Source organism: Pyricularia oryzae, chromosome 4, assembly GCF_000002495.2.
Source record: "Pyricularia oryzae 70-15 chromosome 4, whole genome shotgun sequence".
NCBI lineage: Eukaryota > Fungi > Ascomycota > Sordariomycetes > Magnaporthales > Pyriculariaceae > Pyricularia > Pyricularia oryzae.
Window position 1 is genome coordinate 4,061,952 of NC_017851.1, and position 23,528 is coordinate 4,085,479.

Consider the following 23,528-nt stretch of genomic DNA (forward strand, 5'->3'; position numbering starts at 1 on the left):
CACAAACGCCCATATCCCCGTGCTGTCAACTGAGCCAGAGGCAGACGCCAGTCAAAGAGGCGAAAAAGGCGAAAAGGCGAAATGAGATAGATTGACCGGAAAAGCCGTCGGGTGTTCTAAGTCTGTCTTTGCTGTCTCGCCCTGCCTCTCGTGGCATGCCTGTCGCTCAGCCCAACGGGCTCTGGGCCCTCCCACACAAAAAAAAGTCAGGTCATGACAGTAAGACATTTTCTTTCTTGTTCCGTCTATTTTATCCGCTTGCATTGCGGTAAATCCGTTCTCCAAAGCACGTTCAAGTGGATGGGATGGTCGGATGGCTTGCATGCCATCTGCATATCCGCAAGCATGGACAGAAAGAGCCGAGAATGAGACAATTGAACCCTTCCTTTTTGGTTGTGTCTATTGGTATTTATCATATTCTCTTTTTTGCTTCTTTTAAAAGCTCAGGTCAGCAGGCACAGATTAATCTACTGGGATGCAGAATTTACAGCCACGTCGACAACGAGCAAGATGGCGCCCGGCTCGCGGCTAAATTGTGACCTGCGGAGACTTTTCCCTGTCGAGGAGTCCACCAAAAGCCCGGGTCATAGCTTTTTTTTTTTTTTTTTTTTTGTCTCGCATGCGGGTTTGAAAGGTGCAGGCAAAGCGGGAAATCACACCCACTATTCTGATAAACAAAGGTCGGGAATTTTTAAAAAGCCAGTTTCGTATCGAGGGGTAAATAAATGGCCGCGATTTAAAACCGTCAGTCCAGGTTGATGAATTCTGTTCGCACACTCGGCCGTACTATGTAAGCACTATCACACCGTAGATCGTGCTAGAACAAGTTAACCTGAGTAGGTAGGTACCTACTTCGTAAATGGTGAGTGAATGTTTTTGAGCGCGGACAATGCAATGCAGGTGAGGCCAAGCCAAGGTAGACCCCCAGAGTGTGATTGAGCAAATTCGAGATTTCATCAAATAAACCTGAACAGGGCCGAATCGAGAGCCGAGCCGGTCTGCAGGTCCAATCATCAACAGTAGTAGCCAAACTGGGATGCCACGACGTCCACCAATGGGGAGATACTCGGAGAATTGCTTGGCTCTTGGTTGTTTTGTCTACAAGAGATGGCCCTAGTAGATGCGGGTAAAGTGCCTATCAGAGTTGCAGTAAAGTGCTATTACGTCGCAGCACATTGTGACTCTATGTGTCTACCTTACCTACCTTGTTGGGGTACTGTACGTATACGTACAGTAAGTAGTAAGGTAGGGTCGGTCGGCCGGTCGGTCTGATGTCTTAGGTTTCCTCTTTTTTTGTTCTTTTTTCTTTCTCGGTTGTTTTTCCTCGCCTCGCTCTCGCCCACGCGGGCTTGCCCGCCAGGTGGGTTGGCTCGAACCCCTCAGCCAAAGTGGACCAACATCTGGGTCTAAAATCCTCCCCACAATGAGGCCGAGCACGCCTCCGCCCGCGGTACAGCACTGTACTGTACCGCCGTACTGAAAGCAGCCATGCCTGCACTTTGGCAGAGGCAAGCACCTCACACAGATTTGTTCGCAGCAGTCGTAGCAGCCCAGCACACACACACACACACACACCCCTTTTCCACAAGTTTAACCCACCCCCATCCACCCCATCCCCGTTTTCGTCCCACGAGCGCTGCCTTTTTCTATCAGACAGACAGATCCCACCACAAATGCCAATCAAAGGTCCAACTCAAACCGAAAAAAAAACCAAAAACCAAAAAAAAACCCCAAGACACATGTGTCCGTTCAGATAACGAGCGCTGTTGTAACTGCAGTGTGTGCGTGTGATTGATTGCTTGTGAGCTCTCCTGCAGTCAATCAATCAACAATCTCGCATCTTAAAGCAGCTGAATTATAAGTCAGTCTACTGAGTACTGCCAGCAGCCGCCCGATTTATGCTGGATCCCCACCCATTACCCGTACCGACCCAATAATCACCGTTGTACCGCCGGGCGCGCACTCCATTCACTCGTTATCTTGGGTGCCTCAACTCTCTCTAGTCTCTGCCCTTTTTCCTTATTCTTCATACCTCTTCTTGTCCTCCGGCCTCTTGGGGTAATTCGCCAAAGTCACACCAGAACGCACGAATACAGAGTGCGCAATCAACCACGCGGCCGAAAGCGATTCGATCAAACCGACCCGACGACGTAACGACCGACCGAGCCCGAATATTCTTGGCGAGGCAAGAGGAAAGAAAGGGGGAATCTGGGGAAAGATCGTGAGATCCACTGCGTGACAGTCCAGGCCCTAGATCAATCTATTTAGCCGACGATAAACCTACCCAGGCCTGTCGTCCTCAGTCGGCCGCTATCGCCCCATTTCCCTCACAACCTGGCGGCATCTTCTTGAAGTGACCCGACTCAACGAGCCTGCACGACTAGGTACCTATCTGAGGCTATCTGAGGCAGCTATCAATCTATCGTGTGTGCGACTTTGGCCTCTGTCATCTCATCCACAACTATCGCACAGACATTAATCAAACGAAGCGGTTCGACAAACGCGATCCACGGCTCTCGGTTCTGTCAATCGTTACACGCGCACTCGTTTAATATTCCTTCGACCCTTGCTTCAGCCCGACTTTCTTCGCTCCCAGTCGCCTACTTGGAGCAGGACTCCCTTTGGTTGGGAAGTATCTTGTCCAGCTAGCCAGGACAAGAATCATCGGCTGCAAGAGTAGATTCTACTCAAGCCAGAAACCAAAGGGTCTGAGCCCGGAGAAGATCTTGACACACCTGATCACGGTGACTACGGGACCCATACACAACGTGTGTTCATCGTTCCGCCGGCGCACCACGTTCCAGTTCTTCACACTCGTTCATCCAGTTGTCCCTTATCGACTCGCAGCTCCAGTACGAAGTCCCGATTGTCAGATGCTCAAATATGCTTGAGTTGAGACCCGCGACATCCATCATTACATACGGTCCAACTGTCGAGTTCTGGGTCACTCGATAACGGACTTTTCGGGCCCAATAATCAGCCAGTTCTTCGCTTCTCCCCCCTCTCCACGTCTTCAAGGCGCCGCATATTCGACACCATGGCAACCCCACGGCATATCTCTGCGGATCATTTACATATAACCGAGTTCGCATCTCGCACATATTTCGACAAGCTCAACCAGGAGAACAAGTCGAATACTGCTCATGAAACGCAGACTTCCCAGCCTGGAGCCTCAATAGCACAATCGGAATTTATATTACCTCTGCGGCAACAAAAGACTTTTGATTCCCTAGAAGCTGGGCACCTCGATGCGCCTAAGAAGAAGAAGGCATTTAGGTTCTGGCCCTCGAAACATGCTGCCCCGTCCACGGTCGGCCCCGGCTCCAGCTTGAGCCAACTATCTGCCGATGGCTCAAGATCAAGGTATGTCACTTACGCTTTTTTGGAAGCCACTTTATTTCAAATTGGAGATGTGTTTTGATTGTATTCGTGGTCTGACGAGTTTATATCAACCATAGCCTACCGTTTGATCAACTTTTTATCGCATTACCCGTCGAGTTGCAGGTTGAAATCGTCGCTTCGTTGCCACTTTCCGACATCTTGAATCTCAGGTTAGCGTCTCGGGCGTGGCATAGCATGATCACATTAAACGAGGTGCCGATTGCCAGGTATCACCTGGAGAATAACACCCCCGCATACGCCAAGAGACTGTATCCATTGCCTGAAGGCGCAAAGCCAAACTTGCACCATCTCTGCGGAATATGGCACCGCCTCCACGTGGCGGCCAAATTGGCATATTTTATTTGCGAAAGGGTGACCAAGGAGATCTTCTTGAGGGTTACCGAGATGGAGAGGCGGGAATTTGCGCCTTCATGGGAGCGCATGCGGCGGCGTCTCATACCGCTCATCTTTACTATTTTCCATTTTTTCGAGACGTACAGGGAACGGCATCTCCAATATCTTATTGATAACAAGGGAGTCGGCTTACGTCATACACCATATACACTCAACCCTATCGAGGTCGAGGTTATGAACATGTATGATGATCGTACACTGCTCCACGTACATCAGGTTTTTCCTCTGGTGATTTCGTCATTCTGCAGAAGATTACGACCTCCATCATACGTCGGTAGGGTCGAGCGGACTGTCAGAGGTTATCTCAGGGAAAAGCCTGCGGATGAGGTCCATGTTGCTGCGCTCATTGTCGGCGGCCTGCGACAGGTTGAAAAGTTTTGGGAGGTCAAGGGGTACAACACTCGACGGACTGTGGTTGATAATTGGTACAAGAGCATCAGCCAACCGACGACGCCCGAACCGACGACATCATCCAAAACGAAGCGCAGTTTGATGGGACTGGGTAGGAAAAAGTCCATGGCAGCAATTCCCAAGGACAACAAACCCTGTGAAGGCTACTCAACAGCTGCATGGGCATCAACAGACTCGGGATATGGTAACCGAAACAACCCGATCTTTACAACCAGCTTGGCTGGGGGCATGCCCATGGCAACTTTACCATGGGAACACCTGCAGTTGCTGGTTCCGGACCTGCCGCCTCTACAACAGATGTGGCTCCAGACTGCCGAAGCCTTGATTCTGGATCGCAAGATCGTTCAGCGGCCAGTAGAGATCAAACGAAACGCGCAAATGATGTTGGAGCTCATCAGCGAGGGTGGCATGGCAGAGGAGGACCAATGGTGGTACGGACAAGGGTGTTCAGACTCGATCAGGCCACCGCTCGAGTCCATAGAGGACGACCCGCTCGAATAAGCCCAGGCAAGCTGCGCGCCGAGACGTGACGGCCCTTGTTTCTTTTTCTTTGTTTTCTTTTCTTTTTTTTTTTTTCACGGCCTTACCGACACAAACATGACTAGTCTTTATTCTTTCCTTTGTATGAACATAAAGCATTCCAGGAGTTTTCGGTTCCTCACTTCGAAGAAGAGGATTTATATTGCCCTCAGCGTTTTTGGGGCAAAAGGGGAAGGCGCGCGATTTATTTAGCGTCATGCTTCATTTTCTTTTTCTCTTTTGTCTATCCATTTGCAAAATACCTCTTTTTGTCATCCTTTACACTTTGCCTTTTTGGCCATGAAATAAATGTGTCTCTTTGTCTCTGAAATCTTATGTGTTATTTATTATTTCTTGGACCCATTGTTTCGTCAGGCACAATAAGTAGCACGCAAGACGACCTGCAACGTACATGCTCCATCGATGAAATTCACGGTCGGATTTCAAGGGCTTTCCAGTTGAGCAATAAGATTGAGGCGGAGAGAGCTCTGCGCAACCAGTTGTACATAAAATACGTGTACGAAAAATGGTGTGACGTTTGGGAGTGCTGCAGGCTTTTCACGGTAAATTCGAAGCAAAGTCAACGCTCAGATTTTATATCTATGAGATGCAAATGTTGTGAGTAGTTTGGCATCAAGTCGTAACAGGCATTATACAAACCCATCCAATCATTATTATTAACCCGCTGTTGTCCGTCCGGATCACTCCCTTGAAGAGAGAAAGAGGAAAAGGGTAGTCTCGATACATGATATGATTGCTTTCCTTCACAAAACCGTGCGCCTAAGTTTGACCAAAGTCTGTAAAGAGGAAGAAAATAAAAGACAAGCTTTCAATGAATGCCGCTTGCAAGCCAAATAACTCCTTGACCAAAAAAAGTCCCCTCCCTTTTACTGCGCTGGGCACAAATCGGCCGAAAATCCTCCAATATCATGACATGGCATTCGTACGCTTTAGCGACGAACACCATTATAGTATCTATCTGCGGGGAAATTTTGACCAAAATCTGTTGTGGAGCCCGAAGAAGAGCGCGCCACGCCACCGCCGCTGTTAAGATTATACGGAGCGGCGAGTCCAAGCGGCGCATGAGACGAAGGATCGAGGCCCATGTTGTCGAACAGTGAGTTGGTGCCAGTATCAAAGCCGTGGAATGATTCCATGTTGGCAGACATATTGTTATGAGATACCGGACCAGGCTGGGACTGTCGTTGACGCATGGGCGTGCTGCTATAAGAGTTTGTCCTAGTAGGAGCGTATGTGTTCACTGAGGGCGCCGCTGATGCCTGTTGACTGCCATGCTGAGAGCCGAATGAGGGTGAGCTGAAGCCCACGGCTGAAGTATTGCTGCTTGGCCTGTAAGCGGTGTCGTTGACAGCGGGGTTTGTCGTCAGTCTTTGTGGTTGATGTCTTTGTTGTTGCTGAGACTGTTGTTGAGAAAGTGGATATCTGGAAGTCGTCTGTTGAGGCGCGGTGTAGGTTTGAGGCGAGTGCTGATACGAGTTATACGGTTGCTGTTGCCGGGACTGTTGTGAGTTGTAATGCTGCGGAGCCTGAGGCTGAGACTGAGTTGGGAACTGCTGCGATGATGGCTGCTGCTGTTGTGTCTGCGGCCGTGATTGCTGAGGCTGCTGCGAGTATGAGGAATTGCTATCGACCTGCGCGTAGTAGGGCTGGGATGAGCTGCGAGGCTGCATTGGAGCCTGCTGCTGTGGCTGGGACGAGACCGACAGTTGTCGCGGCTGTTGCGTGTGGTGCTGCTGCGGCGGTGGCGGTTGCTGCTGTTGCTGTTGTTGCTGCTGAAACTGCTGAGTCGGGCCATTGGTACGGCTTTCGGCCTCTGAGACATGAGTGCTGCCGTGCTGCGTCCCAAGGGGTATGCTGTGGTTGGAGTTTTCATAGTGATTCGGCCCACGTGACTGTGACAAAGGTACTTGCCCATGTGGGCTGTGATTTTGAACCCGAGATCTCTCCGTCTCCTGTTCGAGTTGGGACTGGAGCGCCTCGAAAGTCTCAATGTCGTCGTTGGTAACTGTCGAAATTCGATTTTCAAAGCCATCATCTCCCACCACTGCATCTCCTACGACGGGGAGAGTCGAATCTGCTGGCGCACCAGATGCATTTCCGGGAGTTCCGGATATATTGTTTTCGTCTCTGCTCTGCCGCTGGCGTTTATTGGGTGGCTGAGCTATGGCGACCGGCGGTGGCAGCTGCCCATTAGCCATGGAAGAATGTGGCATTCCGCCCATGACAGGACCAGCCGTCTCTGGTCCATTCCCATCTGGGTTTGAAGCAATCATCGGATTTCTCTTCCGTTTTGATCCGGTCGGTGTGCCTACTGTATGGGCTGGCGGGCTCATGTATGTGGTCGAGTTGGGCTGATTGGTCGCTGTGAGTGAGGTCGTGGCCATACTGTTCGTGTGATGTAAAGACCTCATAGCCGTCATTGCAGACTCAGCCGTGTTGCCTTGATGATGGTCATTCATATCAAAAGGCTCTCCGTCATCTACAGCCCCGTTCTTCTGCTTCTTAGGCTTTTTCATTTTGGAGTTGGGTGTACCCATATCACCGTTCGCGTTTGGATCCCCTGTACGTTCCTTTGGTCGATTCTTTGATCCCTTGGGCCTTCCTCTCTTTTTCGGAACCGAAGATTGTTGGTCTCCCGTGGGTGCCATGTGACCGGGAACTCCATGCCCGCCCGGTGTATGACCTACATTCTCTTCCACATCGACCCAGCTCGAATCAACATCTACGGATGTTGTGGGATCCATCGGAGCACCGGAGGCTCCAGGCGCTTTTGCGAGAACTTTCCTCATTCCCTTGTCCTTACGGACCTTGGTAGCCTTGCTGCCCTTTGGGCGACCTCTTGGTCGTTTGCCGGGTTCTTTGGGCGGCGACGCAGACATGTTTTTCGGAGGCATGGAGGCTTCGTCAACCGTGTCTTGAAGTAGAGTGTATGACCGCGTAGGACTCATGTTCAAAGCCTGATTGCTGATCTGATGTGGGAATATCTCAGCTATGAAGCCAACAAATTGGTTTCCGGAGCCGTTCTTCTCAGCACTTTCCGGGAAGACTCCGTCCTCGGGGGGAGGAGCGCCTGGGATTCCGCCGAAATAGGCGAGTCCCTTGCAGAGCTGGTCGACGACTGAAACTGGGTTCAGTGTTCGAAGGAGAGTCAACAGGCGCGCCTGCTCCTCTTTGGTTTGTTTCGGATCGAGACTGGTCTGTCGAGGACCACCAGTCTGTGCATTCGGGGTGGCGGTTGATGTCATGCTCAGAGAGGAACTGGATAGGTTGGCAGCGGGTGAGTTTGGTGCCTCGTCGAGTCTCCTCCGTGAAAAAGACGTATATCCGGCCATATGCGCCATCTTGGCGGCACGCTCTGTCCTCTCGCTGGTACGTTTCGCAATTTCGTCCCGTCTCTTCGCCTCGGCTGTGTTGATGTCAATATGCATAACACTAAAGCTACCACCTTGCGGGTTGGCCTTGCCCCTCAGATTGCTGGGGACTGGGTCCTTAACGCGTCCGTCCTTGTAACCGTTGGCGTAGGTGGGACCAGTCCATGGGATGGCACCCGATGGTGACGGAGGCGGGCCGGCGTCGGCGGACGATGGTCGCGGCTGTATCTGCTGGAGCTGGGCTTGACGAGGTGCAAACTGTTGCGTCGTATGCTGCGCGTCAACTATCGCGCTCACGGTTTCGGGAGCAGTTGGGGCCGAAGGCTGATGGGTGACAGGACCCAACGAGAGAGGCGCAACTTTGCGCGATCGGTTCGGTGACGCGGGCGTCGCAGCCGAGGGTGCCTCAAGGGCAGCAACGCCCGTGGGCACCGATACGGAGGAAGGTTGTGTGGTAACGTGAACAGTCTGGGGAGTTGTCTCTGTGGACGTGATGCAATCAGCAAGCTGTGCCAATGCATTGTGACATTTTTTTTTTCGTCGACCGAATGCTCTCCCAGTCAAGTAATTTTTTTGTACAGGACTAGGGAAAAAATTTAGGCGAAGGGCTTCCGGGATTACATCGGCAATCAAACTCACCTGTATTTGTCGACATGATTCCCCGTCAATGCCAATAGTAGTAGCAGCAGCAGCAGCAGCAGCGTTTGCTTGCCCGGCTGTGCACCCCCTCACTCGACTCGAGCGTGCTGCTGTCGATTGTTTACAGCAAAGGGTCAGGCGACGCGGCAGTGCTGCGTGCGTGTTTGTGCGGAGTCGAGCGAGTCGGTGAGGGAGAGAGAGGCGCCACCTCTTGACTGGGTTCTCCTAGGTGTGCTAAACACCGGCGGTTGGCTCCTGAATGGGTCCAGGAAACGGCCTCCCACATCATCAAGCAGGGTGTAACGGCGCCAATGAGCAAGCAAACTTCAGGGACTGCACAATTTTGCAGCTTTGTGGGAGTTCGGATAGAGGATGCTGGGCCTCGGACGACGATGTGTCATAATTTGGGGCCTTGTGCGACAAGGCGGGCGATGCGGGAGACGAGCAAGATAGGTCAGGGAGGCAGTGAGTGTAGTAGGGGTTTGAACTGAATTGAATTGAACTGAACTGAAATTGCGACGATAGATGGCGTCGAAGTTGGGCCACCGACCTAACGCCAGGGAAGAGGGGGAGGGAAGCAAAAACAAAAACAAGACGAATCCACGTCGCCTGCCTTGGCGTTGGCAGGTCGGGGGATTTTTTTTTTTTTGTTTTGGTTCTGGGGCGAGAATGAAGAAGTGAAAACAGGCCTCGACTACAAAATACTTGGCGATAAATCGCCTGGTGGCCGGGTGGCTGGTCTCAGCTTTGCCGTCGACCTTTTTTTCTAAGTTGACCTGAATAAATGATATTACCAGCTACCTTAGGTACCTCCAAGTTAGGTAAGATGTGACTTGGGAGCTGAATTGACAGTGCACTTGTAAAATCCTTGCTGCAAAGGCTCGATTGCGGATGAAGACGGCGATTTTTCCAACTTGTAAAGTACTGCACCATACCATTTTCATACCGAAAGTCAAGCCACCTGAGCTTCTTATATTGGAGTCACCGATTTCCAAGGTACGAATATCGAGAGGCTCACGAACCCCCCACCCAAAAGAAATCTCTTGAACCTTTAAAGGCGTCCCTACCATCCAACACTGAAAAAGTACAAGAGCTGCCCTGCCCAGGGTCGGGATGCCAGCATCATAGCACCGTGCGAATTAGTGCTGATTAGTGCTCCGTCCGCGGCATAACGAGCTCCATCCATCCACAAGCTTGCTTGACGGTTTGAGGGGGAACACTCACTGGCTACACCTTAACTCGGTTTGGGAACTCCACTCCAATCCATACCCAAACCAACCTCACACCTCATCAACATCGATTGATCATATGTACCGGGACTGCGAATAGCACAGTAGAGCTATCACGCAGACTCATACTAGACACGAATCTTTACGGCCCTAAACCGTTTACTTGGCCGTGTGGCCGGGAACCGTTGAGAAACCCTTTCAGTTTTCCGCCGTCGACCGCCGGCGCGCATCATCCCGAGCTCCCCCGAGACTCCGGCTCCGAGCTCAAGCTCTCGTTGCTTCTGAACCTAAAACTCTTCGAGCCGAGTTATGCTGCAGTGAAGCCTCTTCACTCCAATCAGCCATGCCGACGCCTTCAAGCTACGCTCTGGTTTCTTTGCCGCTGAGGGCGTTCGACACCGATGATGCCCTGTCTGCGCTGCGCGGAACCATCACCTCAGACAACGGCTCCGTCCAACCCTTCACAATACCTGAGTTCAAAATCGGTACTCTCGATGCGCTAGTTCAGCAGGCCGATGACCTCACCAAGCTCGAGGCGGCATGCCAGGGCGTCGTGTCTCGCGTCGCTGACTCGCTCAAGAACCTCCTCGATGGAGACGAGGAGAAGGTTGCGCAGCACAAGACTGTCAACGATAGTTAGTGAAACATCTACTACCTCTGTGGGCCGACTGCTGGATGATCGTATTGACGGGACGCCCATTGATCGATGTTGTTTACCGTATGGAAGTCGAGCTAACAGAATGTGCATCCAGAGCCTACCGACCACTATATAACCCATTTCAGTTGGAACAAGGTTAGGTACCGAGCGGACAGGCCATTGGGAGAGCTCATAGACACAATGCAAAAGGTGAGCGGCTAATTCATGAGCAGGAGCTCTACAGTCCTACCATGGTACTATGCGATCATATTCTCACCAGCTTTCACGATCTATTTTAGGAGCTCGTCAACATCGACAATGACGTCAAGGGCAAATTCACCCAGTACAACTCGACCAAGTCAACCATGGCGGCTTTGCAACGGAAACAGACGTACGGTGACTCCTTCTCTCATTTTACCCCTTGCAAATTACTCCATTACTCCAGTGGTCTAACAAAACCAACATTGCAGAGGCAACCTTGCCACCAAATCTTTGACCCCTATTGTCAAACCCTCCCTTTTGGTGCAAGACTCGGAGTACCTAGAAACAAACCTCATCGCCGTGCCGTCGATTGCAAAGAAGGACTTCCTCAAGACTTACGAAACACTTGCTCCGATGGTCGTACCCCGCTCTTCAGTTCAAGTGGCGCAGGATGACGAGTTTACTCTGTTCGCCGTAACGACTTTCAAGAAGACGGCTGCCGAGTTCCTCCAGAAGTGCCGAGAACAGAAGTGGACACCGCGCCAGTACAAGTACGTCCAGGGCGGACAGGAGGAGGAAAAGCGCGAGCTGGAGCGCATCGCCAAGGAAGAGCGCAAGGTCTTCCATGAGGCGCTGCGCCTTGGCAGGACGGGATGGAGCGAGAGCGTCATGGTGTGGGCACACGTGATGGCCCTCCGGGTGTTTGTCGAAACTGTCCTGCGCTATGGCTTGCCGCTGGAGTTTGTCTCTGCCCTGGTGAAGGTGAGTGCCATATATGCTTCTGAACAGCAGCCGTGTAGAGATACTGGGAGTACTGACAAAATCAACCTTACCACTATAGACAAATCCCAAGCTGGTGAAGAAGGTCAAGACCTCGTTGGACAAGTCATTCTCTTATCTTGGAGGAAACGCTTTTGGGCGGGACAAGCAAGGCAAGATCAAGCAGGACGATGCCGCATTGACGTCTGAGATTGCCGCTGCGGGAGTTGGTTTTGGGGAGGGCAACGAGTACACACCTTACGTGTACTACGAGTTTGAGCTACCGTAGCAGGGCCATAGATTGCCTACGCCTGACTATTCACATGACTACATACTTGGCCAAGGTCTGCACACACGCGGCTTGTGCTTCTTTTTCTGGTATTTTTTACATTGTTATTTTTTTCCAGTATCTACATGGCTAGGTTTGAGGTTTGCCTCTCTAATGTGGATACATTCCATCGGCCAGCATCTGTCTGGCGGACCGAACTCAAGGGGTAGCCTTGACAAGACCCTTGTCCTGCAGCCACTTGACAATTTGAGCGACACACTCCTCGACCGAGTTCTCGTGGGTCTTGATGGTGATCTCGGGGTTCTCGGGTGCCTCGTACGGGGCCGAGATGCCGGTAAACTCCTTGATCTCTCCGGCGCGGGCCTTCTTGTACAGACCCTTGGGGTCGCGCTGCTCGGCGACCTCGATGGGTATGTCGACGTAGACCTCGACGAACTCGAGCGGCTCGTCGCCCTTTTGCGCGGCCTGCGCGTGCAGCTCTCTAGCCGTCTGCCTGTCGGCGCGGTACGGCGAGATGAAAGACGTCAGCGCCACGACGGAGCTGTCGGCAAACAGCTTGGCCACCTCGGCAATGCGGCGGATGTTTTCGTTGCGGTCCTTTTCCGAAAAGCCCAGGTCCTTATTGAGCCCGAACCGGACGTTGTCGCCGTCCAGCCGGTACGCGGCCAAGCCCAGGTGCAAAAGGTGCTGCTCCAGCGCCGTCGCCACCGTCGACTTGCCCGACGCCGACAGACCCGTGAACCAGATTGTGAAGCCGCGCTGGCCGCGCAGCTGGTTGCGCTCGCGGCGGGTCAGGCCGTCGTGCCAGGTGATGTTGCTGTTTGTTGTTTTATGGGCTGTCAGTAAAACTCAATTCATTGTGAAAGGGGCGGGGTGGTTTTGATATTTGGTTCTTGAGCGAGTGAAAGTGACTGACATCAGCGGGGTATGAATGAGATCTCTTACGTTGCCATGATTTTTGTTTCTTTGAAATAGATTGATCAGCAATCGGGGGGTTTTAACAAGTATTATGATATTGAGACTTGATGAAGCTCTTAAAATCTGAGTTTCTTTCTGGTCTTTTCTTATCTCTTTGAATTGGTTTCCAAGATGAGATAGATGACTGCTAAACCAAGGAACTAAAAAAAAAAAAAAAAAAAAAAAAAAAAAAAAAAAAAAAAAAAAGGTGGTTTTATTTCTCTGACTCTGCGAATCTCTCGAAAAGGCTCATATTCAGATCTGTGCACAAAATTAAACAAGACCATGAAAAAACCGGCTCGTGGCAATAACCTGCATTGAAAAGGTTCTACTCGACCCGGAAAAGCTCCATTTCCACTTTGTTCTCCGTTTATTGTTGCAGCAAATGCACAAGGCTTGGAGAGATGGCGATATCTCAACTTTCGGCTTGGCCCGGTATTAGCAGTCCACCCGACAGCTGCTTGATAGGCTGCCGACTAACCTTGCACAATTACTCGCAGCTATGACGGCATTGTGCCCTACCTTTGTCCCGCGCCGACGGCCGCCCCGTTTCCGCATGCCACTTGTAGGAGCTGGAGCAGTAGCCGCAATAAGTTGGTCACGTTGGTGTATACCTGCAGCTAATTAGCGCCGCAACCAGGATATATACCATCTGACAGACCTACAGTACCGAAAAGTATACATCAATACAACAAACAGCTAATACAACAAACAGCTCAAAAGGACAGTTTGTGTCGACTTATTTCTACCATATATGGATAATATTCAGTGGGCACTTTTTCTAAATCTAACAACGCCTAGCTTCTAGAATTGCTGTTGACACCATGCCGCTCAAAAATGCACCCCAAGTTTATAGTACTAAAATAATAAACAAAAGCAGGTCACGCTCTAGCACAATATTCACACTTCACGTGCAGAGCTTGTCATTGGACTGGTAAAAACTTTGATGCGGTCTATGCAGACAGGAGTCATTAGCATGATAAATCGTAAAAAAAAAAAAAAAAAAAAAAAAAAAAAAAAAAAAAAACAAAGAGTGAGCGGTCATACCACAAGCAACTCCAAGTACTAGAAAGAACCACTTACCACCGCCCCCTTGGGAGATATAAACAGCGCCTTTGCCTCGGCCAAAAGCAACGGGGTCTCTCCTGGCTCGACCAAGGTCTCTAACCTGCCCTCGACCGACACTTTGCGACCCTCCACCTTGACCGTTTTGGCGCGCAGCACGATGTACTGATTTGCCTTGCAGGGCGCACGGTAGTCAATGTTGAGGTTTGCTGTGAGCACGATCGTGTTCGACACGGCAGGGAGGCAGCACCGGGCCAGACCCTCGTCCAGCATGGTGGCGAGGAAGCCGCCGTGGATGATGCCCGGGTAGCCGCACAAGTCCTCGCCGACGTGGGCGATCTGCACGTACGACTTGCCGTCTGTCTCGGACCAGTCAAAGGGCGGCACGCCGACCAGGGCGGGGCCCATCAGCGTACCGGCCGTCAGGCTGTGGCTGCGCCACTCGGGCGGCAGCTTGAGGTGCGGCCGCGACTCGGTCATCTCGGGGTTCGCCCGCAGCTCCTGCACCAGCGGGTGCTTGTTGATGTAGTCCTCCATGGCCTGCGCCTCGGTGGTCTCGGGCTTGTAAGTGCTCGCCGCACCTTCGGCCGTTACGCTGAGGGCCGTCATTTTGAGGTACAGGGTGCCAACGAAGGAGCCGAATGCTGTTCCGCCGAGTATCAAGAATCCGGAGAAGAAACCTCTGCGGCGTGGGCGGGCTGTGTTGGGGCCTGTTGTGTGAGGGGGATGAGGGTTAGTTAGGACGAAGTTAGAACAAACTGGTTTTCGTAACCGATTTTGGGGTCTGGATAAACAATCGGACCTCACCTGATTGTCCGCTACTTGTGGTGAAATAAGAAGTCTGTCCCCGTGGTGCTTGCAACCGGCTACTACTGATGTTCGTCCCGACGAGGCGGGCAGTTGTGGCGTTCCGAGTCGGGGTGGGTAGGTGGGCCAGTGACGATACGGGGTGAGATATCCTCAGCAGTCGGACAAATCTGTTGGGGGCTATCATCGAAGCCATCTTGTGTGATTGCCCCGATTTATACGGTTTGAAGAAAGGAAAAAAAAAAAGCCTGTCTGTTGGCTTGGGATTGCCCCCTTCTTACTCGATTTCAAACGCCTAGCGTCCCGGCATTGAATTGGTGACTGACGAGATCATGTTCCAAAAGTGCGATTCTGGAGTCGCGGATATCAATTGCGCCGCGTCAAGTGCCCGTCAATGTAATGCCAGACACGATGAATGGAAGAAGTTGCTACAGTATTTGTTGCATTGTGAGCACACTGTGAGAAGCATCAACGGACTACTGGTAAACGGGCACCTACCTAACTACCTACCTACCTACCTACCAAGATCTTGAAACCCTCTCACAATGTTCTGATCTGACTCGGTTCCGTATAATTACCTAGGTACCTACCTACCTACTTTGGTGGTCAATCTATTAACTCCCTGGTCATCTTGGAAAACCTCTCAATCATTTGTTCCTGCCCGTCATCCCTCGTCGCAGTTCGTGGGCAGAGGGCAAAATTCCGAAATTGTTGAACAAGCCGAGGTTCAACTGTGTGGGGCACAACCAAGAGCTGAAAGCAAGGCAGAATCGTGCCTACCTAGATTGGTAGGTAAGATAGCTACCTAGCTTGGATACCTGGTACCTAAGGTACCTAGGTAGGTCTTCATTATTGGATCATGTTTTTGAGACTAGGAAGATAATTACCACATGCAAATATTATACTAGTCTAGGTAGTTGCCTAGGCAAATAAATCCAACGGTAACTGAACTTTACTCAGTATAGGTATTGTATTAAGTATGGTATCACAAAGCTTATCACGCTCCTCCCCCTTCTTCCCTTTCCATTTTCAGTTGTCGAACCACTCGAGCTCATCCTTGTCGGTAAAGATGGCCCTGAACGTCTTGCCACCGCCCTGCTCCTCCTTCATCTCGGTGAGGAAGCTGTGAAACTTGGCCGGGTCGTCGGGCCCCGTTGAAAACGCCCGGAAGTGGACGTACGCCGGCCCGTCTGCCGGCATTGTCGGGATGCGGAGCTTGCCAAACAGGATGATGCCGTAGCTTGCCACCGCGACCCGGACTTGCAGGAAGTCGTCGACCGTGAATGACGTGAGCTCCTTGTCGCTGAGGTCCTTGACTGCCGCAAAGTACTCTGGCTCGTGCTCTGTAGGTTTCGGGTGGCGTGTTTTCACGTCAGTTGGATGCATTAACAGGTGGTATTACTTTTGGCAAGAATACCCAGCCGATGTGCTTCAAGGGGAGCAAACGAAAGACTGACTGTCATGCATGTGACGGAGCTTGATGAGCTCGTGCTTGAGCTCCTTCTCGATCTCCTCAAAGAGCTTGATAGACTCTTGTTTGGGCGGGTGCACCTCTCCAAGGTCGACGGTATCAGCGGTAGCCTGGACGCGACAACAAAGGATCGTTAGTACAGCAAATCAACAGCTCTCGAAGCTGCTTTTTTTTTTTTTTTTTTTTTTTAGGCGGGACCGGACCATGATTGCGGATAAATGAAATTGCAGAAATCTAGGTGTAGTATAGGTTATTCAAGCACTGCAGAATGTGCTTGGTTCAACCGTGTTTATTGCGATGATAAAAAGAGAATTGGTGAGTGATGATAAATAGTCATTGTATGTCAAGATGCTCCAGCTGCCCGGCAGCAGACTGGTTTTTTATACAAACAGCTTCGACAACGAAACGACCAATCCAAACATGCCACAGCATCCACGCGCTCGTTTACCCATCACATCCCCATCTTCTCCAACTCTTAGGTTTGGTCTAGCTACAAGCTCCATGCCTATGACATATGCTGAGTCGAAGGTATTCCGTTTAGCATTGGGGGTGCGGGGGTTGTAAGCTGATTGATGTATTTCCTTGGTTCATCTGATCCGCTCAAGCAACAGGGCGGATAACAGTTCTTGATGCCGCGTTTCAGCTAGAGCTTGACAAGCGGAGTCAAGCACTTGTTGCAGCGCACTCTTCTACAAACAGGTAGGTATCATGGTAGGGATAATAAGACCGCCAAATAGGTTCCTCTCGTCACTTTGGGGGATTTTCAGTGGATCCGACTGTGAAACGGCAAGGTAGCCACTTCGCCAAGACCGCCTGGTGACATCAGAACAAACAGTTTTACAACATAGAACTGGGTACAATGTGAGACCCCCTGGAATACTCGCGTATGGCAATGTCGTCAGATCTTCAAGGGTCACTTCTCGTTCAAGCAACTTATTTGATTGATTTGTCTGTATTTTGTGCACCGCCACATGAGGCCCTTCAGTTGTAATCTTCGTCCTCCTCTTGGGCGAGCATGTGTGCGTAATCGTCGGCCGACGCAAAGGTGGGAAGAGCTTTCATCTGCTTCTTCTTCTCCCTGCTGGCCTTGTTGCGGAGACGCTTGGCCTCGGCGGCTTCGTCAAGAGGCGCGCCTCCCTCAGTCTCGCCCTCCGACTCGCTAAAGTCGTTAAAGACCACACCTTCATCACCCTCCACGTCAACCTGTTCTGCTCCTAACATGTCCTCGTCCTCATCGCTGTCGCTCATGTCCTCCAGGAGTGAGCCCAGATCATCATCATCACCGTCACTGAAGCCCATGTCTGCATAACCATCATCGTCACCTTGGATCTCGGGTCGAGAATCCACCAATGCCTGCCAGATCTCATCTTCGCCCTCTTCCTCTTCGTCGTCTTGTGCGCCATCCTGGGCCCTCTTCTGCTCGCGCTTGGCCGCTCTTGAAATCTGTCCGGGCTTGCCGACCTGCGAGAAGTACTCGTGGAAGAAAACATCCTCCGCGGCAACATCCTTGGACTTGAGGTTCCAGAACGTCTCCGAGTTGACAGTTGGCCGTTGTGTCTTGCCGCTCGAGGCAGCATTTGCTGCAGTCCCTGAGGCAACGACAGGTTGCATGATCGAGCCACCCCTGGTAATCTCTGTAGTCTTGGCGTTGCGGTAAACAAACTTGTCCAAGAATTGGATAAGTGTGTGATTTGAAAGTTCTGGCTTCGGTAGTGATTTTTGTCTCGCCAGAAGGTTGTTGGCAAAGACGACCACCGACGGGTGGAAATGCTCAAAGAAAGGCGCCTATTTTGAGTGAGTTTATGTTAGTACGTAGGGGGGCCAGTGAACACCGTAGAATTTTGCAACCTACAATTTCCCATAGACAGCTGCGGTGCGCGTTGCTGTATTCTGGGTGTCTTTTCCTTCCATCATACGCTGTTTTCTTTTTGTCGCTGCCGTTTACTTCAGTGGCCTTTTTTCCACTCTCAACGGCATCGGCATCTCTATACACCTCCTCGCTGTCATCTTCGTTGTCCTCTGGGTCATTGAGCAGTGCCTTGAGGTCCGGGAAGACCCCCTCCAGCTCTGCGATCAGGTACAGTATGCCGCAGATGAAGGAAGGCTGGTGTAGATTCACAATCTGAAGCATCCTCTTGACAAAGGCCTTGACCCTACGTACATCCACGTCATTCTTGAGTGACTTGTAGAGCAGGTTGAGATAAAGCGTTTGCTTGGAGGAAGTGACGAGACGAGGATCCAGTAGCGACTCGTACAAGGTCCGGTAAAACCGATCAACCGCAAGCTGCTTGGAAGCTGCTATTTGCTGTATGAGTATCAACGCTTGGACACTGGTGTTGAAGTTTGACGAGTGTGTGATTCGGAAGAGAGTATCGAGATGTGTTTCCAGTGTTGATTCATTGGTCATTGCAAACGGTATCGCACGGTTGACACCTGTGAGGACGGCGGAGACCAGCTTTTGAGCAACATCTTGCTCATTTGCTGTTACCGGATCAACAGGCTGCTTCGGTTTCTTGCCACGTCCTTTCTTCGGAGTCGATGCCTTGCTATCCTCCTCGGGAGCACCAAGATGATCGAATATTCCCAAGCTTCCAGTTTTGAGAAGAGCCAGGAACACGTCGAAATAGATCCGCACCAAGTTGTCTGCGAGTTCTGGTTCTTTGTTGCTGAGTATAGTCTGGTTTAGGGTGTTGATGGCGTGGTACTTTGACTTGAGGCTCTGACCCGGCCTCAGGAGCACTTCCTGCTCAATTGTTTGCATCACTATGGGCTTCATGCCCGGGTGCGTGTTGACGAGTTGCAGGAGCAGGTAGGATGCACGTGAGGCAATTTTACCCTCGCGATCGCCAAGTTTGCTGACCAAGAGCCTCATCAAATTCGCCTCCTGCTCGGGCTTGTCGCGCAAGAGTCCAAATACAAAATCAAGCGTCCGTGATCGCGAATAGTCGATTTCGTCCCCTGCCCAAACTTCCAACACCTGAAGCACCCGGAAGTAGGCCGACTTGAGCCAATCCTCAAAGTACCACATCATTAGATGCACTTTGCTAATCTTGCCAGGCAGCGGGCTTTGTCCATCTCTCCAAGAATATACTGACTTTTGCTGAAGGGTCCCTAGGAGCCCTGGTTGGGCGTGAAACGGACGCAGACGCCTGTCACCGGGAAGGACCACGCCATTACCGAGCAAGTCGACAAGTGCACCAAGAGCAGCCAGCGCCTGACCACGGCTCTTCTTTCCAGCCATGTTTATCAAGGTATCGATTGACTTGATGTTGTGCACAGGCGACTCTTGGACCGCAAGAGTAAGGGCGGATATCTTATCCGACAGGGTACCGGATGACATGATGGTGGTCATGAATTTGTGCTGAGAGGACGAAGATATCATTGTGTTGTACACAGCCGCATCTGCTTCGACAAGAGCCTGGGCATGAGCTTTGAGGCTGCCGATTGCTGGGGTGAACTTCGAGACGTCGTCAGACTCTGGGTCTGGAAGGCTGTCCAGGGGTGCGGCGTGCCAGTCAGGTCGCGGCTCCAACGTCTATAAACCAGCTAGATCAGTATAATTTCAATTCACATGGACAGCACTGAGTTCACAGTCAGGCAGCTTACTGACCAGTTTCCCCACCCATTGGCGATTTTTGAGTTTCTCGGGCTTTTCGATGGTGCTGCCGAAAGGGTCCTTCGCAGGTGCCGGGGTCTTCTCAACAGCCTCTCTAAGTTTGGGCTGCTCAGGCTGTTCATCTTCAGAATCATCTTGATCCTGAGCGTCCTCCTCCTCGGTCTCTTCGTCCTCCTCTTCCGAGGCCTCCTCCTCTTCGTTGGCAGAGCTCTCGTCGTCTAGTTCAGCCCGCGCCTGATCAAAGCCCAGCGCCGACGCAAACTTGGCCAGTTCGCTTTTGAACGAATCGTCAAGAGGGCGATCGCCAGACTTCCCAACGCCTTCCTCCGCATCCGAGTCTATGCCGATGACAAGCTCCAAATCGTTCTCGTCCCCGCCCAAGGCCTTGATGTCCTCTAGGAGCGTCGCGTTCTTGTCCTGGTCACCATTTTCGTGGGCGTCAGATGATCGTTTCTTCGGCTTCGCCCTCTTTTCGTGGTCATCTTGGCGCTTGCGCTTTCCGGGTCGTGACTGGTCGTCTGCAGTTTTGGATAGCGACTGGTCAAGCTTGTTGGTAAGTTGCAACAATGCCTTTTCGTCAAAAGCAGGGGTCTTATTGGAAGCCTTGGCCTTTTTTCCGGCCTTTGACTTGTCGCGGGGTGCCATTGTGATGGATCCGGCTAACTGCGTCTTCTCCGGCTCGAATTCTACAGCACGGCAGCTACTAAAGACGTGACTTTGCTCGAGGAAAGGAGACCAGACTCTGCTTGCCTTCAATTCTCCGCCTGGCGTGATACTGCCATTGCGGTGTGAACTTTTTTTTTTGTTGGTGGGGTCGCTATCTGCAGGGAAGTGGATCAAACTGCCTGCACCCCTGTCCTAGGGTACCCCTGCTGGGCGTTCCGTGAAATTCAAAGAGAGTCGCGTCAAGCTTCAACCAAGTCTTGGGCCAGAGATATTCATACAGTGGTAGCATATGTCAAGAAGTTGCGTAAAGTATGGAGAATTGATTCCCTTGCAGCTTTAGAGGCAGAACTTTCCCTTGGATGTGAGGGTAGCTGCGTATAAATTCTCGTTCAAGCTTTGTCCTTACGACCTCGTGTCCGCTGCAGTTTGGGGAGATGATGCAAAGACTGAATCCGAGGGCGTGTAAGCCGAACTTGGGTGCATTATGTCAACCCCGTCGCCAGAATGCCCTCGCCAGAATATCTTGGGTTAGTGAGTCCTGATGGCAATCTCAGATGCTGTCTTACCATGTTTGTTGATCCTTCTTGCAGTTGCTGATTAAACAACAAATATAGGCCCGAGCTATCTATCTTGACCACCGAGTCCGCTTGCAAAATGCATACGATCCGGCTGGTGGTGTGACTGACAAAGACCGGAAGTTGAGTGAGGGTATGCTTAGGCACCATACACTTCCTAAGACTGCCACAAGAGCTTCTGGTTACTGACGTCAACTCGTAGATGCTCATGAAAAACTCGTGCGTGCCGGCTACTTACGCCAGGTATGTTCATCGTATCGCCTCTCTCTTTAATTGGAAGCCTTTACTAAATCCAATATGTTTCTCAATAGGCAAACGCTGGAATTTTTCATTTGATGCCCCTGGGATATCGGGTCCAAGACAAGATCATGAAGCTCATCGAGAAGCACATGCAGAGTATAGGTAAGGTTGAAACTTTCCTACAACTATGAGCTACCTCGAAAAGGCTGTCCAAAGCGCTTCTCTAACGTGACTTATGTCATTTATGTAGGAGCTTCAAGATTGGCGCTTGCAACACTATCTTCGCCAGGCATATGGGCAAAGTCAGGACGGTTCGAAAAGGCAATGACCGAGGTATGTGCTCGATGATCAATCTGGACTGCTTGCGAGTCGGACCATTCTCTGTGTCTAACATTGCTCCTAAAAGCTGTTTTTGATGACCGATCGCAAAGGCAAAGGTTTGCTACTGTCTCCGACACACGAGGAAGAGATCACTACGCTTGTCAAGCATACTCTCAGCTCATATAAGCAGCTTCCAGCAAGACTTTACCAGATCAGTAAGTCAGATGCTCACACTAGAGGCCGCTTGCTGCCACACCCTTGCGGTGCCGGTCAGCTAACCATTGCTGCAGCTCCCAAGTTCCGTGACGAGATGCGGCCTCGCAAGGGACTTTTGCGTGGTCGTGAGTTCATGATGAAGGATTTATACACATTCGACCTCTCTGTCAACACCGCCCTCCAAACATACGAACAAGTACGTGCCGCATACGACAGGATATTCTCTGAGCTGCGTTTGCCTGTCATGGTTGCCGAGGCCAGTTCAGGAGATATTGGAGGTGACCTCAGTCATGAGTACCACCTGCCTACGTCTGAAGGAGAAGACGATGTCATTTCTTGCTCTCGGTGCCACTATATGGCGAATACAGAGGTTGCCGTGAGCAAATTGCAGCCGCACAATAACCCGAAGCCGGATGCCGAGCAGCCTAATCAGGATGTCAGCGTGTGGCGGGCCATCACCAGGGACAAGATGACTCTAGTCAATGTTTGGTATCCGGAAAGCTCCGAAATCAAGCTCGCCACATGTGGTCGTCCAAGCGCTGAGAAGTGGGCAGAAGTTGTCAACTTCCACGCGGTCAAGCGCATTGCGCCCGACTTGGACGCCAATGTTGAGAACGTTGAGGTTGCTTGGTGGAACTCGGTCCTCGCACACGGCAGTAAGAGTGGGAGTGTGGAAAAAGCAGACGATAAGAAGCCACTCAAGGTGATCAATCTGGTTGACGGTAGGCTGTTGTTGAACGAAGACAAGCAAAAACTGCAGGATGCAATGGAGATCTCGACCTTGCCTTTTGCCAAAGAGGCGTACGCCAAGTTTGACCTGTCCCAGGTAACGACCATCACTGAGAGCAAGGATGGCGAACCACTAAACCTCATCAAGATTCGAGACGGCGACGCTTGCCCCAAGTGCGACTCGGGCACTCTCTCTGTGCGCAAAGCCACTGAGCTCGGTCATACATTTCACTTGGGTGACAGGTATTCGGAGCCCATGGGGCTCACTGTCAAGCTTCCAAATACATCTCAGGCTGAGAGTGGCAGCAATACCGTCTCAGACGAAGAGGGGCAGATATACAGCTTCTCTTCCAAGAGACAAGGCGAGGTCAATGTTCAAATGGGCTGCCATGGTATCGGTGTATCGAGGATCATAGCCGCAGTAGCAGAACATTTCGGTGACTCTCGAGGCCTGAACTGGCCAAGGGCTATAGCACCGTATGAGGTTGCCATTATTACAAAAAATTCACTGGGAGATGCAGAGAGCATTTATGATCTCCTGAGCGAAGGCGGCGCGATCGCTACACCTGCGTTCCCTAAACCTGATCTTGTTCTGGACGACCGCGACAAGACTTTACCCTGGAAGCTGAAGGACGCGGATCTCGTGGGCTATCCCGTTGTTGTTGTTCTCGGGAAAGCCTGGGTGGAGTCAAAACAGTGTGAAGTTCAATGTCGACAGCTCAGCTTCAAAGAGTTGGTTGCCTTGGATAACCTGCCAGGTGTTGTAGGCAAACTCCTTGGTCAGCTTTGAGGAATGCGTTGGAGATGTATATTGCCTGGCTTTGGCCAGCTGTAAAGGCTTATTTATGTATTAGTATAATCAGTCGTGCAGATAAAAAATGTAGGGTGCCAACTACCTAGGTAGGTACCTAAGGTATCTAGGTTAGGTGGTTTAGATGGGCGGATACACGTTATTCAGTTCTACCTAGTTTTCCTCGTACCGGACACATGAGGT

General features: G+C 51.3%; 8 protein-coding genes across 9 annotated transcripts; 3 read left to right on the plus strand and 5 right to left on the minus strand.

Annotated features, from left to right (window-relative positions):
- Positions 1 to 1,534: 1,534 nt before the first annotated feature.
- MGG_06351 (uncharacterized protein) lies at positions 1,535 to 5,427 on the plus strand. The gene is made up of 2 exons (XM_003717181.1): positions 1,535 to 3,363; positions 3,459 to 5,427. Exons 1-2 carry the CDS (start codon positions 3,038 to 3,040, stop codon positions 4,705 to 4,707), a joined length of 1,575 nt encoding a protein of 524 aa, XP_003717229.1. The 5' UTR covers positions 1,535 to 3,037; the 3' UTR covers positions 4,708 to 5,427.
- Positions 5,180 to 9,416, minus strand: MGG_06350. 2 transcript variants are annotated; one of them, XM_003717183.1, is made up of 2 exons: positions 8,757 to 9,416; positions 5,180 to 8,599 (listed from the first exon to the last, which is right to left on the minus strand). In XM_003717183.1, the coding sequence occupies exons 1-2, from the start codon at positions 8,770 to 8,772 to the stop codon at positions 5,676 to 5,678; spliced, it is 2,940 nt and encodes a 979-aa protein (XP_003717231.1). In that variant the 5' UTR covers positions 8,773 to 9,416; the 3' UTR covers positions 5,180 to 5,675. The 2 variants fall into 2 exon arrangements, with proteins under 2 accessions (XP_003717231.1, XP_003717230.1); XM_003717182.1 differs by having other exon boundaries at positions 5,180 to 8,700.
- Positions 9,417 to 10,328: 912 nt separating this feature from the next.
- MGG_06349 (vacuolar ATP synthase subunit C 1) lies at positions 10,329 to 11,871 on the plus strand (the record flags this gene model as incomplete). Its single annotated transcript, XM_003717184.1, has 5 exons — positions 10,329 to 10,620; positions 10,738 to 10,832; positions 10,922 to 11,013; positions 11,093 to 11,585; positions 11,665 to 11,871. The coding sequence occupies 5 exons, from the start codon at positions 10,329 to 10,331 to the stop codon at positions 11,869 to 11,871; spliced, it is 1,179 nt and encodes a 392-aa protein (XP_003717232.1).
- MGG_06348 (adenylyl-sulfate kinase) lies at positions 11,860 to 12,977 on the minus strand. The gene is made up of 2 exons (XM_003717185.1): positions 12,817 to 12,977; positions 11,860 to 12,688 (listed from the first exon to the last, which is right to left on the minus strand). The coding sequence occupies exons 1-2, from the start codon at positions 12,822 to 12,824 to the stop codon at positions 12,070 to 12,072; spliced, it is 627 nt and encodes a 208-aa protein (XP_003717233.1). The 5' UTR covers positions 12,825 to 12,977; the 3' UTR covers positions 11,860 to 12,069.
- Positions 12,978 to 13,543: 566 nt separating this feature from the next.
- Positions 13,544 to 15,149, minus strand: MGG_12853 (thioesterase). The gene is made up of 3 exons (XM_003717186.1): positions 14,701 to 15,149; positions 13,912 to 14,603; positions 13,544 to 13,781 (listed from the first exon to the last, which is right to left on the minus strand). The coding sequence occupies exons 1-3, from the start codon at positions 14,894 to 14,896 to the stop codon at positions 13,752 to 13,754; spliced, it is 918 nt and encodes a 305-aa protein (XP_003717234.1). The 5' UTR covers positions 14,897 to 15,149; the 3' UTR covers positions 13,544 to 13,751.
- A 442-nt stretch (positions 15,150 to 15,591) lies between these two features.
- MGG_06347 (uncharacterized protein) lies at positions 15,592 to 16,554 on the minus strand. Its single transcript, XM_003717187.1, has 2 exons — positions 16,158 to 16,554; positions 15,592 to 16,043 (listed from the first exon to the last, which is right to left on the minus strand). Exons 1-2 carry the CDS (start codon positions 16,165 to 16,167, stop codon positions 15,730 to 15,732), a joined length of 324 nt encoding a protein of 107 aa, XP_003717235.1. The 5' UTR covers positions 16,168 to 16,554; the 3' UTR covers positions 15,592 to 15,729.
- A 489-nt stretch (positions 16,555 to 17,043) lies between these two features.
- MGG_06346 (ribosome biogenesis protein MAK21) lies at positions 17,044 to 20,557 on the minus strand. Its single transcript, XM_003717188.1, has 3 exons — positions 19,782 to 20,557; positions 18,024 to 19,706; positions 17,044 to 17,956 (listed from the first exon to the last, which is right to left on the minus strand). The coding sequence occupies exons 1-3, from the start codon at positions 20,430 to 20,432 to the stop codon at positions 17,153 to 17,155; spliced, it is 3,138 nt and encodes a 1,045-aa protein (XP_003717236.1). The 5' UTR covers positions 20,433 to 20,557; the 3' UTR covers positions 17,044 to 17,152.
- Positions 20,558 to 20,718: 161 nt separating this feature from the next.
- Positions 20,719 to 23,526, plus strand: MGG_06345 (prolyl-tRNA synthetase 1). Its single transcript, XM_003717189.1, has 7 exons — positions 20,719 to 20,980; positions 21,068 to 21,161; positions 21,231 to 21,271; positions 21,340 to 21,430; positions 21,519 to 21,601; positions 21,675 to 21,804; positions 21,880 to 23,526. The coding sequence occupies exons 1-7, from the start codon at positions 20,888 to 20,890 to the stop codon at positions 23,322 to 23,324; spliced, it is 1,977 nt and encodes a 658-aa protein (XP_003717237.1). The 5' UTR covers positions 20,719 to 20,887; the 3' UTR covers positions 23,325 to 23,526.
- The last annotated feature ends 2 nt before the right edge of the window (positions 23,527 to 23,528 follow it).

What these genes read in the sequence shown, in the direction of transcription:
- MGG_06351 (XM_003717181.1), top strand. Translation starts at nt 3,038, where the DNA reads ATGGCAACCCCACGGCATATCTCTGCGGATCATTTACATATAACCGAG. An exon ending in GCCGATGGCTCAAGATCAAG is followed by an intron (nt 3,364 to 3,458) that starts GTATGTCACTTA and finishes TATCAACCATAG; the next exon opens with CCTACCGTTTGATCAACTTT.
- MGG_12853 (XM_003717186.1), bottom strand. Translation starts at nt 14,896, where the DNA reads ATGGCTTCGATGATAGCCCCCAACAGATTTGTCCGACTGCTGAGGATA. An exon ending in CACAAGTAGCGGACAATCAG is followed by an intron (nt 14,604 to 14,700) that starts GTGAGGTCCGAT and finishes CTCACACAACAG; the next exon opens with GCCCCAACACAGCCCGCCCA. An exon ending in TATCTCCCAAGGGGGCGGTG is followed by an intron (nt 13,782 to 13,911) that starts GTAAGTGGTTCT and finishes CTGTCTGCATAG; the next exon opens with ACCGCATCAAAGTTTTTACC.
- MGG_06346 (XM_003717188.1), bottom strand. Translation starts at nt 20,432, where the DNA reads ATGGCACCCCGCGACAAGTCAAAGGCCGGAAAAAAGGCCAAGGCTTCC. An exon ending in GCCAATGGGTGGGGAAACTG is followed by an intron (nt 19,707 to 19,781) that starts GTCAGTAAGCTG and finishes GCTGGTTTATAG; the next exon opens with ACGTTGGAGCCGCGACCTGA. An exon ending in GCAGCTGTCTATGGGAAATT is followed by an intron (nt 17,957 to 18,023) that starts GTAGGTTGCAAA and finishes CACTCAAAATAG; the next exon opens with GCGCCTTTCTTTGAGCATTT.
- MGG_06345 (XM_003717189.1), top strand. Translation starts at nt 20,888, where the DNA reads ATGATGCAAAGACTGAATCCGAGGGCGTGTAAGCCGAACTTGGGTGCA. An exon ending in CCCTCGCCAGAATATCTTGG is followed by an intron (nt 20,981 to 21,067) that starts GTTAGTGAGTCC and finishes CAACAAATATAG; the next exon opens with GCCCGAGCTATCTATCTTGA. An exon ending in GTGCCGGCTACTTACGCCAG is followed by an intron (nt 21,272 to 21,339) that starts GTATGTTCATCG and finishes GTTTCTCAATAG; the next exon opens with GCAAACGCTGGAATTTTTCA.